This window comes from Xiphophorus hellerii, chromosome 18, assembly GCF_003331165.1.
Source record: "Xiphophorus hellerii strain 12219 chromosome 18, Xiphophorus_hellerii-4.1, whole genome shotgun sequence".
NCBI lineage: Eukaryota > Metazoa > Chordata > Actinopteri > Cyprinodontiformes > Poeciliidae > Xiphophorus > Xiphophorus hellerii.
The window spans coordinates 31,568,113-31,590,271 of NC_045689.1; the positions used below are offsets into that span (position 1 = coordinate 31,568,113).

Below are 22,159 nucleotides of genomic sequence, written 5' to 3' on the forward strand. Positions count from 1 at the left end.
CAGTGCAGGTGACGATTTTGAACGTGTGGGTGTGTGTAAATGTGTGTGTACCTTCCTGTCTCTGCCATCTGTTGTTTTGTCTTTGTGATGACAACATGAATCACAGCTAAGATATGATGGAGGAAGATCGGGAAACCCCCAGTTAACGTCGTCAGACCTTCCAAAAACAATTCTCTCATGGAGTTACACGAGAAGACTGCGACGGTGTGTTAGGGCCATTGTAAATAATCTCAGAAATTATATAGAAAAAACAAGGAAATTTGTGAGTTTGAATTGTCAAAAATGTGCTAGAAAAAAAAATTAAGGTTAATCTCAGAAATTGTCTAGAAAAATTGGGAATACCTGAGTTCCAAACGTTTAACTCTTTTGACTTTTGAAACTCTGAAATTTCCATGATTTTCTAGAATATTTATGATATTTTTGGGTGAAAATATAAACCTCCTTTTTTCTATCTATAATGGCCCATACATGCTCTTTTAAGGCTTTATTACATGGTAACTTGGGATTCTCACTGTCCCTGTCTCTGCCTTGTCCCTTTTGCTTTCCAGGATCTTCATGTGTCGCAGGGAGACGTGGACAACTCCGTGGACATGGATCGCTTCAACAGGAACGTGCCTGAGCTCGGGCGAAAAACTCATCAGGTGTTACAGGTGGGTGTGTGTGTGTGTGTGTGTGTGGGTGTGTGTGGGTGTGTGTGTGTGGGGGTGTGCGTGTGTGTGGGTGGGTGGGTGGGTGTGTGTGTGTGTGTGTGTTTGAGGTAGTACTAGATGAGAGCTGGAGGTTACAACCCCAAAGCCTTTACTGAAAGATGGCAGCGTGAGAATGACAGCATCCGTTGATGGGGTCTCGTTGACAGATTCTTGCTCCAGCTCTCTTCAGATGATAATCAGAGTTGAAAAAGTTCCAGGTCGGCTGAGGCAGCACAGCTGCGGCGGACTCTGACAGCAGATGTCAGTGTGTCATTAAGCACCCTGAGTAATTAGACAGACCCTGAGATTGGAAGTCTTTGTTTCCCACCTGCTGTCTCTGACAATCCTATTAGGCCGTAAGGGGAGGAGTTTGAGTCTATGTGTGTGTGAGAGGAGTTATCTCCTTGTATATATTAGTGGTAGCACTTGATTAAAATTGCAGGGTCTTTAATTACTTAATTGCAATTAATCGAAAACTATTTATTATTATTAAATAAGCAACATTTTCAAGTCAAAAACCCTTTTTGCCACTAAATTATTGGATATATAGTTATATGAGCTCAACAACAAATATATTTATTATCTTTGATCTCTTAGTTAGGTTTTTCAACCAATAGATTGGTGCAAAGTTCTATTATAGCCATTCAGCTTCCAAATGCTTCAGGAATCAATCATGGAACTTCTTTAGAAATGTGGACTGTGGACGCTGACATTGTACTACAGCTACATGTTTAGCATAGCGATGCTATCTTAGCCTTGAATAGCTCCTCTGATAAGCTAATTCCTTTTAGCACAACTTGAACACAACAGTGTTTTCCAGTGTCTCATCGGATCATATTTTTTAGGTAAAACTGAATCCCCACTGGCTTCATCAGACTCTGTTAGCAGATGTCGCTTGTGTGTGTCAGGTTTACAAGCGTACCAGAAATGCGATACAAAAGTTCCAGCTTGGGACTTTTGTACTTTAAAAAGAAAAATATGAGTAATTGCGTTAACATTTTTAACCTGTTTAATGGATGTAATTTATTAATTCAGATTAACATGTCAAACCGCAGACCTAATAATAATAAATTATGCATATATGATTGTGTTGGAGTGCTCATTATTTGAAGTGGCTTTGCAGACACAGCAGTATCCCTGATATATCAGTAAAATCCGACCTTCCAAAATGAATTCATGTTCTTTGAAGTGTTCCACATTTGGTACCAAACAACTTTAACCAGCTTCCCTGTCGCTGCGGAACAGTAACATTCCCACACCGTGACGCTACCACCACCAAATTTCAGTATCCATTTTGGCGTAGTCTGACCAGAGCGCCTTGTTCCAGATGTTTGCTGTGTCCCTGGACTTCTAACGCCTTTCATTGTGATGTGACTCTGGATTTTATTGAGGATTATCAGAATAAAGAAGGCTGACTAGGAAATGAACATCAAATTTTTCAATATTTTTATTTGTAAATTGCTTGTGAGCAAGTTTGTGTGGGCCTATCACATCAAATTCCAGTAAAATACATTAAAGTTAAAAGAAAGTAAGGGGTTACACTTACAGAAATTACTTCTGCTAGTCGGATAAGAGTTAAAAGAGGGCCAAAATTACTCCACAAAGACAGAATTGACTTATATTATTACTGCTAGAGGTTTTTAGAAGCTGCTGATTCACTGAGAAGACTTCACGTTTAACAAATAGAAGTTAGTTTATGACATTTCTAATTAGGCTGAATGCAAGAAATTTTGACAACCAGAAATGTGGAAATGCTTAGTAAATTTTCGACCAACGGTAAATGAGTTGCTGCATGCATTAAATTGTATAAAGGCATTGCGTGCACTTCTGAAGTATTAGAGCATGAAGCAGTTGCAGAGTGCACCACTTGGGAGCAGCAGCGCACAGCAGATACAGCAGCATGAATCCCTGCAGCTCCTCACTACTCCCTTTACTCCCTGTTTGCCTTCCTAGCATTCCAGTCTGTAACTCAGTGATCCTCTTAGGCTTGACCCCACTTCACTGGCAGACCACCACAACTAGATAATCCCAGTTGGACACACACAGAGGTAGAATAACCAAACAAGGGGCCGGGTCAATGATTGCATCCCAAGTACCAAGTATGTAAGCATAAAGGCTTAAAAGTGGCACAAAAAGACACAGTCAAAGTATGTGTTCATATAAAATGTCTTTGCTACTGAATGAGTCCACTCCCATCAGAGCTCATATTCCAACAGCTCCAGAAATACCGTAGTCTGATTAAAAAAAAAAAAAAACATGCCAATTACAAAAAAAAGAGCAGAGAAATGTCATGAACTGGAAATACTTTGGATCATCATAATCATTTAATAAAGGTCAAACCCAGTCTGTTACAAAGAGCTGTATCGGATAGACGCCCATCGATGCAGACTTTTAATTAATAATCACAGCCACTTTGCATAATCAAGTTCAGCTGAGGACCAGCGGTGTTTGGCATTGTTAAAATTTTGAGCCTCGCATTGTTGAAACAGTACATCAAAATAGTGCAGACAACATGTAACCAATTTGCAGATAAATGTTAAAATAAACAAGAGGTTGACATGCAGCGTCCAATACAGTAAAGATATAAAAATATATAACAACTTCAAAAGTACAGCACTGAGGGGTGGAAAGCTGTTAAAATACTTCCAAAATTATGTTGCTTCCAAAGCTGCACTTAGAGGGATGCTGCCTGCAAATTTTGAACTGGCTTACTTTGTTATGATGTGGGTCTGCAGACCACAATATATTTATCCTCCTAATATACTGTTAAAAGATATAAACATAATGTATCTACCCTAAATAAGTTATATATTGAGATCTGTTTTTGAGTCTTACACTTCAAAGTGTGTAATGCTACTTCTCTTTTGCGTGTGAAATATATCAAAAAAGAGCTTTGTTAGTATTCTTAACACAGTTAGCAAAATGGTAGAAATCGTCAACGCCTCATAAACAAATACTTAATTTGTGGAACAGATGTTTTGAAAAGCTCAAGTTAGCTAGAATTCCCAAAACGTTTTATGTTCAGACAAATTATTTAATTTGAAAATGCTATTTTAAAATATTTCAATTAAACAACATACATCTTGGTAAGAAATCAAATCTTTGAAAGCATTTGAAATACATAGACACAAAATCTTGTGGGGGCTAGTAGTGCTAACACAGCAAAGAAGGTACCGTATGTTAAAATAGGAACTGTTAGGTTCTGCCAGGGCAACACCTTTATTTCAAAAGATAGATTATATAAGTCAGATATTAGAATTTTAGGAATTTTCACTTCGTCTTACTGCCAAAGTTGAGATTTCAGGAGCAGTATCAGAAACAGCTAAAATCAGAAACATTTTCATTTTAACGAGACCTGTCTCGTATCTCGCTATAACAAGAAGCAAGAACTTTATCATTTTAGCAAGTTTTGTACACGGTTACAATGAGAAAGTTTCTTGTTGGAAAGAGGGACTGCGCCTGAATTTATTTCTTATCTATGGCAGTTAAACGCTCCTGTAAGCTTCATTGAAATAGAGATTAGTTTTCTAACTAGCTACCAGTCAGAATTAGCTCTCTCTTAGCATCTTTAGATTAGCTCTCCCCAGAAGCTAAAGCTAACGGTTAATCTGAGCCAGGCTAAGACAGGAGCCTTGTTTTTATTGCCATGTCATATTTAAGGCTGACGGGCAGTAAAAAAAAATAAAAGTAACTCAAATGTCACATTTTGAAGGTTTATAAAATAGCATTTGCATGATATGTTGGTGTCTGAAGTTGTTTGAAGATGGTAGAAACCTACTTTGATCTGACAGCTTCTCTGTACAACTACTACGCTCCTCACACTGATATCTTTCTTTTAATTCAGTGTGGGAATAATACGATACTTACACCTGCTTTTAACATTTCAACTGAATTTAACTTAAAGAATGCTCATTCATGTAGGAGTTCACACTTGCACTAAATAGAAAACGAGGGTAAAATGATCAAGACAATGACAAAATAAGTCATGGTAAATAAGAAGGCTGAATTACATTGAACTGCCTGTTTTAGCACCCTGGTATTTGTACATAAAGCAGGAAAAAAAAGCCTCTAATTTATTCAGTGTTTTGAAACCTTGGAGGTATCGCACAAAACTGCTACGGTGGGATTAATTTAACGAAAAGCAAATCACTGAAAAGCAGAATTGGTTTTATATTCAGGCTGTGCTGAGAGCGCTCAACACAAGTTAGTTCTCTGAACAGCCTCCAGGATCCTCGTGCCTCATGACTGTGGAGAGCTGTTGCCATGGTGACATCCCCATCACCCCCCTCTTGCTGAGCACATGGTGGTGCTTTAGGGAGAGCTTGGAGGGGGGGGAAGACGAAATACGCACATAGACACACACTTACACACGCACACGCACGGACATACACTTTTCTTAGTGTGTAAACAGGAAGAGAAGTCAGTGGCTTAAAGGAGGATCCTTCTTTTTATCTCCAGATGGGAGATAAGAAGAGAGACCCTCTGTCTGGGTGTCAGATGAACCACTGAAGCTGTAAAATTCTGCAATGGTCGGAGCCACATCATCCACATCAACAATTTTTGATACGGTTCTGTTGAAACTGCGCTCTTTGTGTTAAATGCTCGCCTGCAGAGTACCCCACTGGATTTAATCGAGACTGGAAAGGGGCTGAAGTTTCAAGCGGAGCGCCCTCACCTGGTCAGCCTGGGCAGTGGACGACTGAGTACAGCGATCACCTTGCTGCCTCTGCCTGAGGGTGAGCCAGTAACCTCCACACAGCACAGTGATTTACTCCGTTCGGACAAATGAGACAAAAACTGATCTAAAGTACTTCACTGTAGAAAAGTACGGCTGACGGAGAGCAGAGTACAAGTAATCACGTGTGTAGCCCCTCTTCCACATTTCACATTTACTTCCATCAAGTTTTTTGTTTTTTTTTAACTTTATTTAACTTAATTTCCTGCCCATGTATGACCCAACTGATTCCTACATTGGAAGGTTTTATGCAGGCTGAGAGGTCATGCATTGTCTACCATCTGTGACATTTTGTTGGAAGATTGCTTCCATTTTGGAGGCAGAGTACAGGTCAGACTGTTGCTTTGAATTTTCAGAAGAACACAAAACAGAATCAGATCTATTCAGATATTATTCATCATAGTTTAACTCAGTTTATATTTGGTTGTTTCATGCAAAGCCTATTTAAATGTATAGCCCAATCCAATTATTCCAGGTTATCCAATCAGACACTGAGTTTTTTTTCCATAATTAGCCATTTTGAGCCTGACATTTATTCTTGAAATGTCTTCTCAACAAATCAATTTAAAAAAATGCTATATCAAATTTGCAAGTAGCTTACTGTTCTCATATTAGTAAAACCAGATCTGTAGGTTTATGTGCTGTTATGTTGTTGCATTTCTTGCATAAGAAACAACCGTTGGATGTTTTTCCCATCTTGAACGTGAGAGGCGACACTTCGGCCATCGCTTTAACTTGAACTGTCACATTATCAAATGTGTAGAAGTGATCATAAAAACAAAAAATTTATATATGCATATTACAAAATATATATTTCAGTACACCTTACATCAGGGGTGTCAAACTCCAGTCCTCGAGGGCCGCTGTCCTGCAGTTTTTAGATGTGGCACAGGTACAAAGCACTGGAATGAAATGGCTTAATTGCCTCCTTCTTGTGTAGATCAGTTCTCCCAGCCTTGCTAATGACCTAATTATTCTATTCAGGTGTGGTGCAGCAGAGGCACATCTAAAAGTTGCAGGGCAGTGGCCCTCAAGGACTGGAGTTTGACACTTGTGCCTTACATCATCAGAGGTCAGTTTTGTGTTTGATACCGTCTTTTTGAAGCCTGATACATGTCCCTTCCTTCAGGCCGCACCACTCTGGGGTACAGTGCCATGGACATCAACATCCAGGGCCCTGGTGTGGCAGCACAGCACTGCTACATCGAGAACAAGTCGGGCGTCATCACGTTGCATCCTTCTGGGAACCTCTGCGCTGTCGATGGGCTCCAGGTCCAACAGCCCACCCGTCTGTCACAAGGTATGGATCTGTGACTCTACAAAAAGCAGCCATTTTATCGCCATTTACCGCGCATGCTGGCGTGTAAGCGATCGATCCATCAACTCTCCACCTGCTGAAGAAAAGGTTGTGTATGATTCCAGAGATTGACGGGAAAAATCCGCCTGTATTTCCGACTTCAATGAGTTAACCTAGAAAGTCCGGTTGGTTTGGGAAATACATAATCAAACTCTGATCCGGACTAAAAGAGCAAACTCTGGTCTGCCTACAAACCTAGACCTAGATCTGGTTGAAGTGAACGCTGGTGCGGTTTGAATGTCTATGTGAATGCTAAGCAGACTGGAGACTGCTCCAAAAGCAGGAAGCAGGCTAAAGTGCACAGCATTCTGGGTAAATACAATCAAAGCAAATGCGCTGTTCTTGTGTTAGGGGGAGAAATGACTTGTGGTCTTTTGCCAAAGACAGAAGAGAAATCCTACAACCGCTAAAATCTGCCATCACTCCATTTTTGTTTACATTTCATGAAGAAGGATGTTGTGCTCAGTGTTTTCTTCAGAGGTGTTTGTGTTGTTCCATTCAGTGGTTCTTGGTACAGCGCCACTACAGGAGGGGAGGAACAGGTTATTCAAATGCTTTGGTTTGTTTGACGCTGTGCAGTGTGAAAGCGAATTGTACCAGTATAACAAATGTTGCAATTTTGGTCACCAATCAAACCAAGTCTACTGGACTATCAGGTGGGAAAATACTCTTAACCAATGCTAGCACTAGCATGCATATTGACAAAACCAGAGGGAGGGGAATTTAATTATCCTCTGACTAAAGTAGGATGTGTCTAATATTTACTTGAGTGGAGAGTTTTTTTTACACAATGGCCAGTGATTGACAGTAAGTGAGGATTGTTAGAAACAAAATTTGCCGCTGGTGGCCCCCCAGTGGGCCACAGTCCCCACTTTGAATAACACTGCACTAAACAAGCTATGAGGCATTCACAGAACACCTGGATTTCTACTAAGTTACTCACAGAGGTTAGGATTTCGAATTTTAAGGATTTTAAGAGGTATCACATTTAAGGGAGTTACACACAAATCCATGCCACAATTTTCAGATTTCAGAAACAAATGAAAACAATGTATCCATTTCCTTCCACTTCACAACGATGCTCTTCTTTGTGTCATGACATCCCATTAAAATAAAAATTTGTGGTTGTAATGTGTTAATATGTGGAGATATTGAAGGCGATGCGATTCAGATGTATTCAGTTGTTTTCTAGGAGTCAACGTTCTTTGCTGACGTTCTCTGGTTATCACAGTACAACCTGACATTGACGTGATTCCATGGCAGACAATGGTTCTAAGACACAGGAAACAAATTAGACAAGACGCACTTTCACTTTTACAAAATCATTTCTTTCATCCAAGCTGCTTCTAATGCCACAGCAAATCCTCAAGACTCAATTAAGAAGGGAGAAAAAAAAACACGTCAGACAGTTTGATGCTTATGTTCCCGTATGGGCGTGTTGCACAACAGTGGTTCAAGTGAGGAACATTGTTACATTCAGCATGTTGGAAATACACTGTATGCTTGACCGACTTTACTGAGGAAGTGAAACTGTAAGTGTTCCACTGTTAGTCAGTGAAATTCATAGAAGTTCACTCCAGAGGCCAGTGTGAACGCTATGAGAGTGAGATAAGGCGATACTACTCAGCATTACTCACAGCTTCTGAACTTCCCCCTGTGCTGCTGTCTAATCGCTCGAGTTAAAGTGAAGTTAAAGAAACTTCACTTTAGCTAACATAGGCTTCTTCAAGGGGCAGCAATATGTAAAATTAACTTTTTTTGAGCTGTATGTCATGTTATAATCTTATTCCCTCATCAATTCCCTTGCATGCTTGAGAAAGCCTTTAATCTCCATGGCAACCATTAAGCTGTGTAAAATGCCTGGGTGGACCTAGCTCCGTCCTTGAGACGCAGCTCCAATTTCTAAGCTTCTGAGCTTCCTCCTCACAGAGCAGCCCTCCCCCGGGACTCTCCCACTCAGCTCCTTCAGACTAGCCAGCAGCAATTAGCAAACACCTGGGATTACTATACGAGCTGGTAAAATGTTGCTAAAGGGTTAAAAGAGGAGCCATGTTGTGATGACTTCCTGAAGGCAGAGTTTCAGAAAGAGCAGGAGTTTTTAAAGAGACAGAGATCCAATTTCAAGGCGTCGCATTACAAAGTTAATTTTCTTTTAAGTCATACTTGATCTCTACAGAATTTTTATAACTGAAGTTAGCATAGCTACTTGATTGTGCTATAAAATGGCACTATGTGTCTGGAAAACACATAATACCGCCCCTTAATAAATCATGTCATATCCGCAGGACTGAGTGGTTTGTGTTGTGCCTGATGGCATTTGGACATGGACTCTGGCAAAGTAACCTGAGTGGAGACACGGTGCTATTTATACTGCCCTCTCTGCCGCAGACAGAGGCAACCCTAAACCCAGAGGTTTCAGGTTGAAGACTGAGTGTGAGGGGAAACCTGAGTGCACTGTCAGGCTGCTGGAGGGCAATGAATGAGCGAATCTGCAGATCTAATTTTACAACAGGAAATGGATCAGACTTTATTGGTCACTTGCCACTCCCATGCATTACATGAGCAATACATTACAAGGTGCTTCAGTTTTCTCGGCACAAGCGGAGAGGTGATGGGTGGAGAGGTTGCTTCGCAGCAAGCCAGGACAAGATCCTGCCATGTGCCAAAAGTCCTTCTAACTAAATCCTTTGGCTTTCCTTTTAATGAAGCGATCTACAGTACACCTCTTCAAGGCTTTGACTTGTCAGCAGGTCGATTTAAACAAAATCAAGCATCAACAAGCAGCTATTGTTGCACAAAGCAAATGCTACCGACAAGCTTTTGAAAGTAATTCTCCTGGATTTGCTGTAAAGTCAGAGGAGCCGGTGGAGAGAAATCCGTTCAAAATCAAAGGGATGTGAAGGGGAAGTCAGTTTACAGAAGGCAGGATATAAAGCAATGAAGGGGTAAAGTAGAAAAGGCGTGTTGTCTTTACTGAACCTCAACAGCTCAGATCAAGACATCATGTAGGACAAGCTAGTTTCTAGCACTCATGTAAACATCTTTTATAGTCTCCATTCATCGTTCATGCTGCTTATCTTCTGTTTTCCATAAACATATTATGAAACAGCGTTTGTAGCGTCGCTGTGGTCCTGTGTTTTCTGCCAGCATTTATTGAAATAATTGCCAGCTTATTCTGAAACCAGGTTATTTACATACATTAAGTAAAAAGGTATACACAATTTTTCTCACCTTCTAAAGTTAAATCAAACCAAAGTTTGCTTAGTTAAGATTACCAAAATTATTTCTATTTGCTAAATGCCAGAAGATGAAGTGAAAAGCTCACATACATTTAGTCAGTTTCAGGGATAACTGCATTTTGAAACTCGGGTCAAAACCTTTGGGGTTAATCCAAAACAATGGATCAGCCATACGCTGCATTGTCAAGCAGAATGGCCTGCGTTTTTCACATGTTGGGGTTATTTTTAGCTGCAGATTAATGTGCACTATTGATGGAGGGTCGATTACTAAAATAATCAATTATTAGGCAGCCCTTGTCATTTTATTTATTTTTTTACATTCTTTAAAATCCTTTTTAGACATGTAAACGTGGTGTGGGTGTCAATGAACCATGCACTGTCCTATCAATGACTTATAGTATGCATAATGATTAGTATTGGGTTATTGGTAATCTGCAGGTCTCTGGTGGATCATGTTATGATCCTGCCACACACAGAGTGATTACTCCTGCCGAGGCTCATGTGACTCCAGGGAGCTCTTGGACAGGATGCTTCCCCTACTTTCACTGTGTTTATGGCTCATAATAAATGTCTGCTCGTACTTACGCTGTAACCTTTGCTCGCTAATGATTGGGATAAGATATGAAAATAGGAGATCTGCCTAAAGAGGCTATTGCTATATTCAAGCAATATGAATATATTGAAGAAGTTCCTCCTTATGTGTCCGTCCTCCTCCTCCTCCTCCTCTTCCTCCCCCTGACTCTCTCCTTCCCTCTGCGGGCTGGGACGTGATTCTGAGCCAGCTGTTTCGCTCAGCCTCGCCGCGCCACATAGCGTCTTCACTGCGCCACAAAGCGTGCGTGGGTGGGTGGGGTGAGGGGGACACGGAGACAATGGACAAATAGATTACACAGACAGTAAAGTCCCGTCCGGGCTGTGGAGTGAGGAGGGATCCACGGAGGTAGCTGCCGGCGGATGAGCTCGCGCGCGCGCTGTAAGAAGACGGCCAAGCGGACAGCTGCCACGGTGAACTTTCAGATTATCGGCAGAATATATTAGACTGCGAGTTTACAGGGATTATCATAACAAAAGCGCGACCCGGAGGACAAAAGCAGGCAGTAAATAAACGCCGCTGTTCACAATTGCACAGAAACACGTGGTTTTTTTATTTAAAGGAACAGAAGCGATGAAATCAGCGGAGGGACACGGGAGTTCTGCTCATAAGACCTGAAGTAAGTCGGACTTTTGTCTGGTTTTAGTCTTTAGACTTTGTGTGTTTTTTTTTTTTTAAGTAGTTGCTGGTTGTGGTTTTCAGATGATTATTGGGCTTTTTTTGCTGTTGTTGTTGCTCCTTACGGTTAATAAAAGCGATAGCTACTACAGAGTTACACTAGTTGTTCTTTTAGTTAGAAGAAGTATGGTTTAGATGATTTATTTTATGCAATAGTTAAAAACTACTTGTAACTTAACTAACCTTGATATACATTTTTAATAAGGTAACAAAAAACAGACTTGTTGAAAGTATGAACCTACAAAAAACCCAACCTCCACACACTTTTTTCTCTTTTATTTTTATTAAATGTCTATTTCCATCTTTCATCCTTCATTCATTCTTATTTTTAAAAGAAATATAAAAAGTCAATATATTTTGTGAAAATAATGTGTTTATGTTATTTTTCCTCTTTTTCTTTCTTTTTATGAAATAAAACTATAGCAAATACAAAAATGTACCCTGCTTGAATTGTGGTCCCGGGCCACAGTAAATCAGCTCAGGAGCCGCAAATGGGCTTCTGGGCTCACTTTGGACATCCCTGTTGCTTTTGTGTGCTCCACTTAACCAAATTTAGCTTAAAATTGTATAATATGCATTGAATATATTAACTTTAATCACCACACTCACATATCCTTTTTAAATGAGTCATTATTAAGATATAAAGACAAAAAAATGTATAAAGTTGTACATATTTTTGCCCCTTTTTGGTAAAAAGAAAAAAAAACAAGAATGAAAAATGAAGAATGAGAGAGAGAGAGAAAGAGAAAAAAATCTTTCTCTCTCTCTCATTCTTCATTTTTTATGTTGGGAGACAGTGACTTAGGATGTAGCAACCTGAGCTGTCTAGCAACCGGGTGGTTGCTAGTTGAAATCCTAGCTCCTGTTTTCTTGTGATGATCAAGGGGCCTGGTGACACAGATTGACTTGCAGCATTTCTTCTATCAGTTTGCCTCAGTCTGCCTCATGGCTACACCATCAATGTGTGAATGGGTGAATGACTGATGGGCTTTGGAATCCTCTGACTTAATACACTATAAATGCAGGTTGTTGTTTGTTTTTTTTTATACCCTTTTTAAAGATTAAATGTTTATTATTTTAAAATTACGTGTTTTTTGAGATTTTCTTGCAAGATTTTATTTCTAGTTAGCTGGGTAATCAGATTTTTGTATTTAAATTCATAAGATGAATAGAATAGATTTTTTTCCCAACCAAATTTCTTCAGTTATCCTTCTGACACACCTAACAAGCAGATCTGTTTTTCTTTCTGCTTATTTTAAAAAAATTAATTAAAAAAACTGCACTGCAGAACACCAACGACGTGTGTTTAAGATCTTCATTGTTCCGTGTTGGCATTGAAACTCCTGGTTTTCCATGGAGAACCCGTTAAGATGATCTTTGTTTGCCCATTCCTTGATATTCTCCTTGGCGTTGAATTATTATGAGGAAATATTGAAACTTTACAGGAAGAAAGTGTTAGGTTTCTGCTGTAGCTCTCAGGACTTGCAACCCAACACCTGCAGTCTCCAACCACTCAGTCCCACAGTTCTGACGTCCCTCCTGCCTCCATGTGAACTCTATGAATAGTCTACAAACATATACACCCCCGCCCCCCGACATCCCATCCAGTCTAGCAGGATCACACTGTCTCTGTCTACTGTTTCATTGCTATTCCTGGTGTCCAGTGCGACCAAACTGGAACTGCTAACTGGAAGAGAATGGAGTTTCCCCTTATAACTGCTGGCACTTTGGGGCCACAACCCCTGATCCCATTAGACATTTCCCACCTAGTTGTCTCTGACCTGCTCCCACTGCTCTACGAGAGCAGCCACTCCGTCGTGTCATCAGTGACATATTGTGTTGACTCCTGTGTTGTAAAGAAAGGAAGTGATGAGTCAGAGACAGAGAGAAGCCCCCCCAGCAAACACTCATCGGAGTGCTGTGAGAATGATGTGCTCTCCCAGGGGGCCTGGGGGTGCCACAGGCACAGGTCAGACATGTGTAAGCGGCCCATGGGGGCCATGATGAGAGGAAGGAGGCTGATAGCAGCTGGTGTCCCCCGCTTTGCTGGGTCAGTGTGTGTGTTCCTGGATGTTGTAGACAGAATGTGACCGTACATCCTCCGACTGCCCCCAGCTCTAAACAGGGTTCCTGAACGAGAGGCTCATTAGACTCTAGAAATATACCTTTGGGTGAATTCCTCACGCTCTCCTCCATGTGTTTGTGTATCATAGATGTATTTTATAGCTTTACTCTCAATTTTCTTTTCCCAAGTTTGCCTGGTCCCATTCGAACTTTATAAAGAGAAAAGGATCATGGGAAATGTCTTTTAGTAAAACTACACCCTCCTAGGTGGAACAAATGAAGCAACCGCAATGACAGGTAGAGAAATGATCTGTTTCGAAATGGTTTTGTTGGAGAAGCAGAGTTCAAATATTTTGGCAGATCAATATTTAAGGCTCCCACATACTAAGGCGTATTGTGTGTGTTCTGAACCACGCAGACTCCACGCACACTGTCTGCAAACGGTTGACATTTCATAGTCAAGAGTACCCATTGCCTACATGTCTTGTGACAAATTCCTTCATTTCCCATCCCACAAGACTAATGGAAACTAACAGGTTTGATGAGCTAGTTGGGCAACTAGCCCTTTTCCTTCTCCACCAGAGCAGCATTCGAACACCTCTTAGTGCAGCACAAAATGGCATCCTTCTGACTGGTTGTGCCGACTCTCAACCTTATAAACTTGGTGTCGACCTTGGCACGGACATCTGCTTTGAGTATGCGCAGACCTAAGTCTTTAGTATTATAGTAATGTTTAAAAATGCATACAATATTACATGGTCTTCATCTATAGTATCATACAATTATAAAAACAAATTCCTGATCATATTGTCCTTACTTTTTTCCATTAACCTTTACGTTACAAATTTGACAAGGAGGTGCAACAGGTTTCTCAATTAGTTTCGACTGTGTGACGCAGTACAGTATGAAAGCGAACTGCACCAGCTAAAAATGCAACAAAAGTTGCAATTTTGACCCCCAAATTAATTAATATCAGGTGTGAAAACACCCTTAGAGTCATTATTCCATATCGTTTTTCTGGTGGTTGTAAACAATCTCCAGATCACATGGTTGACTTCTTCTAAATCAGTCCTCTTTGTTTGTGGCCTTCTGCTTCAGGGAACGAGTTGAACAGCTGCCTGTAGTTACCAGAGAGGAGGTGAGGGAAGTGGATGGTTGGCGGTGGCGGTGTGAGGGTAGAGAGGCAGAGAACATCTGTTCAGACAAGCCAGAACCGGCCCCTGACATGCTGCTCATATGCACCAGCTTACAGCCTGCTGGATGAACATCTGGTCTGTAGGATGTGGATGCTGAGAGCAGCAGGAACTGATTGTGACAAAAAGGTGTGAAGTCGACTCGCCACAAGGAGGGACCCCTTATCACACTGCATATAGTCTCTTTTTTTGAGAGATGAAGAACTCAAAGTAAAATGTCCTCAAATTTTGTGAAAGTGGTAAAAAATTAAAACAGAGATGTTAAAGGTTTAGATACATTTTTATGTAACTGTGAATCTGAAGAAATCTGAAATAACTTTTCTTAGCACTGTCAAACCACACCTCCAGGTTCGGAGTTGTTCTAGATTTTTAAATTACCTCATCCCACCTCAGAACTGAATCAGCTGGAATGTGTGAGGGTGTGTGGGCGTGTGCAGGCGTGCGTGTGTGTGTGTGTAGCTGCTGCCCAGGAGCATCTTGTGGTATCTGCTGGCGTCAAACGCATTCTGATATATCATCACTTTTTCCAACCAGCCATTTTTTTTTCTGGCCATTTTTCCCCACTGATGAGAATGTTAAGTTTCTGCTGAGTATGTGTATTGCTGTCAGAGCAGCAACATATCTTCCTGTGGTGTGCCTGTGTTCCCTGGAAGGCAGTCATTGATTAACTGGGGGACCTGACTCGCCAGCCTCTGCTGACACTAGAAACCAGTAGCTTTCTTTAGAAACTCTGAGAAACAGGATGCAGATGGCCATTGGTCTTACCCTTTTCCAATCGCTTGTTGGTCTTTTAGTGGTCAAACCTTCGTTTAAAGCCCATAATGATACATTCTCATTTTTGTGGTGTCGTAAACAAACAGATTTGCATGTTGCCATGCTGGATGGGTCCATGACTTTTTTTGGAGATGTTTTTTGTAATCGGAATCTTTCTATGCATTGTTTCAGCCTCATTCACCACTAGTTGAAACGAAATGCTATGCTAATAAAAGAGCAGCAGGTCTTGGTGTTTGTTGACTGTCGTGGACTCGTGTGGTGTTGTTCAGAACGTACAGTGAGATCCTGGCGGAACGAGAAGGGCTCTGGCTCTGACCGACTCACTGTCCTCCAATCCAATCTTCTAGGCAGATAGACCTCAGGCTATGCCGACACAGTGGAAACAGCTAACATGGTAATACCAGTGTAGGAAAAGGGGAAAATAAAAGCCCAAGTTGCAGATATTATTAGACAGCTGATGGAGCATTTGGTTTACGAGTTTCAGTTTTTAGTGGGGTTTGTAACCACTCCTCCTTTTACTGCCACAGTATACCCTGATGGCAAGATGTTGCTTTGAGACCAGTTGGCCTGAAAAGTCCCACAGAAATACTCCAGTAGGCCTAAAGGGATCACATTGGTCAGCAGTGGCATTTAGCCAGAGTTGGATTAAATCTTTCTTGATTTGTAACATTCTGAAGATTTTCATGGTGAGACTCTATTACAATATTTATTTGAGTAAATTGCAGGGTCTGACGTATTCAAAATTAATTCTATTTTAATACAAAACAATATTATGGCCAAATAAACATTCGTTACTTAGAATTTTATTTGGCTCTAGTGGCATTTATTTGAAAGTAAGTGATGAGAGAGAGGGAAGACAAGGAGGAATAAGGACTCTTTATGTGGGCTGTGCTTAACCCCTGCGCCACCACAGCACCACCAATAATTATACATTTTTGCTGCTAAGTTGTCTGACAAGAAGTTCAGCAAAAAATATATTTGCTGCTTTTACATTAATCAAATTTTAATTGAACACCATACATTGACCAAATAAACATGTTCAATTCAAAAAGCCTTTTTTTCTGCTAAATTATTGATTAAATAGACATATGAGCTCACCAACAAATATGGAGGTTATTCAACCATCAGGTTGTTGCAAAGTGCTATTAGACCCACTCAGTTTTTAACTTTTTCAGGAAGCCCTGAATTGTGGAATGTGGATGCTGACGACAGCGTATGTGCTGCTGCAACATGTTAAGCATTGAGATGCCATTTTCTTCACTGGTTTCCTGTGAACTAGCCTGATAATTCAAGAAAAACTTAATTAGATGTTTTATTTAGCCTGTTGTATAATTTTGCAGGTAAAGACTGGTTGAATCTAAACAATTTGTTGATGGAAGGCGGTTTATTCAGTAAAACTGAATACAACTTCAAACACATATAGCACCGGTGCTTCCAACAGAAGACCAGGACTCTTCCTCTTTTGACATTAACCTTGCTGCATTGACTCGCTGAGCATTTTTGTCTGCGTCACTCTGATCATTAATCCGCCTTGGAGTCCCAGCCAGTATGTTTTACAATAGGATCATGTCGTCCTTGTAGGAAGGTGGTGGGAATCTTGTGTCCTCCTCACTTCAGAGTTCAGCTGAAAGTTGCTGTCTCTGCAGTAATAATCAAAGTGCACTCTTTGTGACGAAGCCAGTGAATTGCTTCTGAGAGTAAAACCTTTCATATCTCACCGTCCAGAGGATGTATCTCACTGATTAGCCCACGAGTCGTTACGCTCTCCTCTCTGTAACATCACCGGCGGTTCTTTCGACCACATTGGTATGATTGAAATATCACATGTTGCTGGTGGAAAGTGTTGGGACCTGTATTAAGATTCTGTTTCGCTGAGCTCAGCTGCAGAGAGACGCGGTTCTGACATATTTTAGTGAACCGCTGGTTCTTGGAAGAACACTCAGAGGCTTGCCCGGGGGTCAGTGGGTTCTCTGAAAGAGGGAAAGAAAGTAGAATCAGAGATAACTGTCGCCAACATCGTGTTAAGCCACATGTGGTGTTGATACATTAGAAAGAGAAGACCATTCATTTTAGGCTGAAATTGCACAGAGTTTGGTGGATTTTGTTGTTTTAAGAAGTAAGAATAACGTGTGTTATTGAGAGTCACAAAGATCAGAATAAGGGCCTCAGACTGTAAACAGGTTGATTCAAACCCATCATCTACAATGGTATTTATTAAAGAAATCCTTTCTAAGTGAAATATGTATTAGTTCAACTACACCAGAATACCTGGGACAAATTAACTGAAATAAATGTAAAGCAAATTGTTAGCATGTGTTGTTCAAGCATTTTTTGGTTGACAATTTCTGGTTTTCTTTATGGTCTTAACAACCAATTCTAGTGTTGACCAGTCATATTTTGTGTTGTTATTTTAAAGATTAAAATTGATTGATGTAAATTAGTATTTGACCATCAGTTTTTGTTTTTTTGGTCTCCTTTCAGCATTTCAGTTTAGTTTCAGCGGTAGTAGGATTTGTCATTTGTCTTTGGCAAAAGACCACAAGCCATTTATCCTGTTAGTATTAGACTTGCACTTTTTTTGGTTGCATTTTCCCAGAATGCCCTTCACTGTAGTTTGCTTCCTGCTTTTGGAGCGGTTTCCGGTCCGCTTGGATTCACATGTGCATTCAAACCACACTAGAGTTCACTTCAACCGAACTGAGACCTAGGTTTTTAGGCAGATCAGCATTTGTTTTTTTGGGTCGCCCAACCAAACATAATTCATAATTCATAATTCCCCAAATTAACCAGACTTTCTAGGCAAACAAACTAGAGTTTGATTAAAGTGGACCAAACAGGACTGGTGTGTATGCACTGTAAGTGCAGTTCTACTTAACATGCTATTGGCTTGTGTTTTCAAAGCAGCCAACCCAGGAGCAAGATTAGTTTCCTTGGCATTGATTGGTTGTTCCCCCAAGAGCGGTGATGAGGAAGACTACAGATGTCAGCTTCTGTGGCATTGCACTGTCCACATTGACTATATTAAGTTACAGTTGGTGTTTCAACTTTTGAAATAGGCAACTAAGCATTTTTAGAGGATATCTCAGATTTTAGCTATTTACATGGCTGTAGTCCCTAACCTCAGCGAGTACCAGGGTCTGCCATTTTAACGATCAGTGAAATCCTTGAGTCTGATCTTTTCCTATCACCAGGAAGGCTAGATTTTGATTCTTCAACATACCATTTATAGTTAGCAAACAGAACAGATGAAACAATACATCTCTAACTGCAACGAATTTTAAAGATAAGAAACTGCCAATATCACCTGTACCAGATGGCGCTGGAATCATCTGCTATTCAGAGTCTTGTTCAAACATATCTTGGAAAAATTAAGGATTTTCCTTGGACACTCTGACCACTGCTGCTCCACATTTATTTTCCCCATTTTTGCTCCAGAGAGACAGTTTGCCAACTGGTATTTTGGTAATACAACCAAATATCAGTTGTATTTGGTTGACTGAGAAATACAACCGAAGCGCCAAGCAAAACCAGCGGGCTCACGCAGATAAGAACTCAAGGGAAGATGATCATTGCCATGGTGATGGTGTGTCTTGGAATTTTGGTTGCAACAGAACATAAATCATCCAAATGCTTAATGGAGACCACAAGTGTATCTGAACATTCTGTAGGAGATATAGTCAGGGTCTTGGTAAGCAACCTACAGGTGTTTCGGATTAAACAAACTCATCACAAACATCTCGGTTAACATCCCTCCAGCCTAAATGAGTAATTGAGGTGGTTTTCAGGAGTGGCTAATTTCTCTTTATGGTTAAGCTTTGGCATCTCTAGTCTCATTAACCGTTCCCACCCAGCTCTGTGTTTACAGGCATGTCTGCAACACGTCTGTTCGGTCCTGGAGATAAGGCGGGGAAACCCAGACTTTTAGGGTGGAGGCGGGTGCTTGAGACAAGAAACAGATGCTCTTTCTATAAACAACTAATTGAAATGAGCTGTGAATGTGATCCTGTCTATCCAGAAGATTTTATGATATGGTAACTGTACTTTTGGTAGCACTGCTGCCTTTACGACCAGAAGGACCTTGGGTTTGAATCCTGGCCTGGGGTCTGTCTGTCCAGGGTGTACCTCGCCTCTCAGCCAATGACCGCTGCATGCATAAGTTGGTGGACAGATGATTGGATGGTCTTAAGCTAAGAGAATCCCAGCTGATTACGCTGACCTTCTTGCACAACAACTTTACTCCCAGGGCTTGTGTTAGATTACCTTTCAGTTATTTAATTGGAAAATAAAGCACAGCAGTTCCTGTGTTTAAACTGTTCTGGTTCTGCCTAATACAAATCTGCATGATTTATGAGTCCAACACTTTCCACCCTCCCTCCACTTAGTGTGATGCATGGCCCTTTTAGAGCATCTCTTTATCTCTGATCTATATCAGGGATCTATTCCTTCTCTCTGTGGTGTGTCTCCTCACAGCAGGGAGATCCATCATGATGAGGGCCTTGTGTGGTGTGGTAATGGCTTAACTGACAAGCACTAATTGGCATCCAGAGACTGTTGGTGATGGATATTTTCAACAGCAGTTCAGTATCAACTTAAACCTGACTGATTGATAGATTGAAATATCATGTCGGGTTTGCTTCTCGACTGTGTTCTCAATTTAAAAAGCGTCTTTAAAGGTCAGTCTCTCTATATTAATAACTTGTTTTTCTGGAAAATGTCAACATTGCTGCAAAGTTTCAAGAAATGGCTATGATACTTAAATCCAAGTAAGATATACGGAATTATGTAGGTATTCTCTACTATTATTAACAATACTAGGATGCCTTTAGAAATAAAATCACCAAATAACTGAAATACCTGTGAAATAAAAAAGATAAAAAATCAAATGAACATAGATTAATCTCATATTTGTTAAAAAATAATTACCTACAAAAGATGCATTTCCTCATTGTGTGGTGTTAAAACAGGCAAATATTTCTGTTTTAGCTAAGCTGTGATTTTTCTCTTTTTCCTCTTAATGACCAAAAATGAGCTTTATTTTTAGGCAAACATCAATTTTTATATTTTTATATAATATGTGCCTGAATTGCCTTTAAGCTGTGTGACTTGGATCAAACATCTTTGGCATCGTTGCAATGGTTTGCTGGAAATTTGTCCAATTTCTCCCAACAAACTTTAGCATCTTGGTAACAATGACTTTCAACTCTGGTCACAAAGTTTTTTGGGAGTCATTTTAGGGCTTTTCAAAAATCTTGACTGTTGCCCCTAAACCATTTGTACATAACTAGGCAGTATGTTAAGTCTCATGGTGTATTTGGAAGACTCATCTGTACCTAGAGGTGTGCTACAGTAGCGCTTTAAGAGGTTGGTGTTGAGTGTGAGCGAGCCAAGCAAGTGGTGTGGCTTTTATACTTGATGCATATGTTGGTGCAGTATTCTCAGAAAATGAGCTCTCATAGAGAGTTTATATAAATGCGAGCAGTTGGAATTGCTCGCATACTGAACAATTCATTCAGTTTAAGTAAAACATTTGGTACTCAATCTGTGTGACTTACAAAATAATCGAAGGCGCATAGCCAGGCACCACGCCAGCGCACAGACTGCATAGTTGGCGCGCAGACTTAAGGTATTAACCTAGCTTAAGCTTTAATTTCATTGCTAATGTTTTGAAATGTTGCTTTAAGATTTCCACATGATGTTCTGTCCTTATGATATCATTTGATTTTTGATGAGCACCAGTCCGTCCTGGAGCAAAACACCCTCCAACATGATGGTGCCACTCCCGAGAAAATCTTCTCATGCTTGTGAGCTTCCCCCATTGTACTCCAAATGCAATGATGGTGATTTTAGTTTAATCAGACCAGAGGTCATGTCTTCAAGTGCCTTTTCCCAAACTACAATCTATCTTTTAGTTACTTTTGAAGTTATAGATTCTTCCTTCAGTAGTGTCTTCACAGGGTTTTCTTTTGTTTTGTTTTGGAGTTAATCTTTATTGTGCAGAATATTCTGTTCTGTCTGCTCTTTGTATAGGAACATTTGGCTGATGTTAGGTAATTTTACAAATGTATTTCTCTAGTGGCTCAAGAGTAGAGTAGGACAAGCGGTACATAGTAGATTGTGTTATGTTGTAGTTTTGCAATGCCTCTCAAAGACCATGTGCTCTGTCTGTTTTGCTGAGTTATCGTGAGCTCTTCTTGGCCTTGTGTCCACAATCAGTTACCACACACACACTCAGCCTGACATTGCTGAGGTCAGGATGCCGTGTGGGCAGCAGAGGGGTCAGTGAATGTGTGTCTACTGCCTGTAAGAGGAGAAATGTCTTCCCTTATCAGCCTGCTGCGTCCGGTGCAGTGCATGGACGTCCAGCTCCAGTCCTCATCGCCGGCTGTCCTACATGAGTCTCTGCTCCAACACAGTGGATTCAAATAGTCCAGCTACCTCATCAGTATGTCACAGCTTTGCAGAGGCACAATAATAAACCGTCATTTGTTTCAGGTGTGTTGAGTCAGGGAAAGATCTAAACCATGCAGCACCGTCCGTTGAGGACTGACTTTGGACAACCCTGGTTTAGATGCTCACACACACAGCTCAGTCACACTGAAACATGCTCTGCCTTTGTTATACATGGTTAGTCACGATGATTACCTGCTAGGGTGTGTTTTCCTGGATCTTTTTATCTCTTACACAAACCTGCCCCCAATGCCTCTTTACAGTAGAACCAAAACGTTCTAAGAGCTTCTCCAGTGTCATCAAGAACAAGACGGAAAAAGAAGTTTGTTGCGTCTTGGCTTCACAGCCCATCAGTGTATCTTTGTTTTAAATTTCCTCAGAATAATCAGAA

The 22,159-nt window shown here is 40.6% G+C and overlaps 1 protein-coding gene across 12 annotated transcripts in view; it reads left to right on the forward strand.

The window, feature by feature from the left end:
• Window positions 1-22,159, forward strand: part of phldb1b (pleckstrin homology-like domain, family B, member 1b) — a 103,529-nt gene that overhangs the window by 16,331 nt on the left and 65,039 nt on the right. For 11 of the 12 annotated variants that reach the window (XM_032590338.1, XM_032590339.1, XM_032590336.1 and 8 more), the window contains exons 2-4: window positions 549-650; window positions 5,302-5,425; window positions 6,554-6,724. In XM_032590338.1, coding sequence (XP_032446229.1) covers window positions 591-650; window positions 5,302-5,425; window positions 6,554-6,724 — 355 coding nt within the window. In that variant the 5' untranslated portion in view covers window positions 549-590. Of the gene's footprint in view, window positions 1-548; window positions 651-5,301; window positions 5,426-6,553; window positions 6,725-10,866; window positions 11,232-22,159 lie in introns of those variants that run through there. The other variant, XM_032590343.1, reaches the window with a different exon arrangement.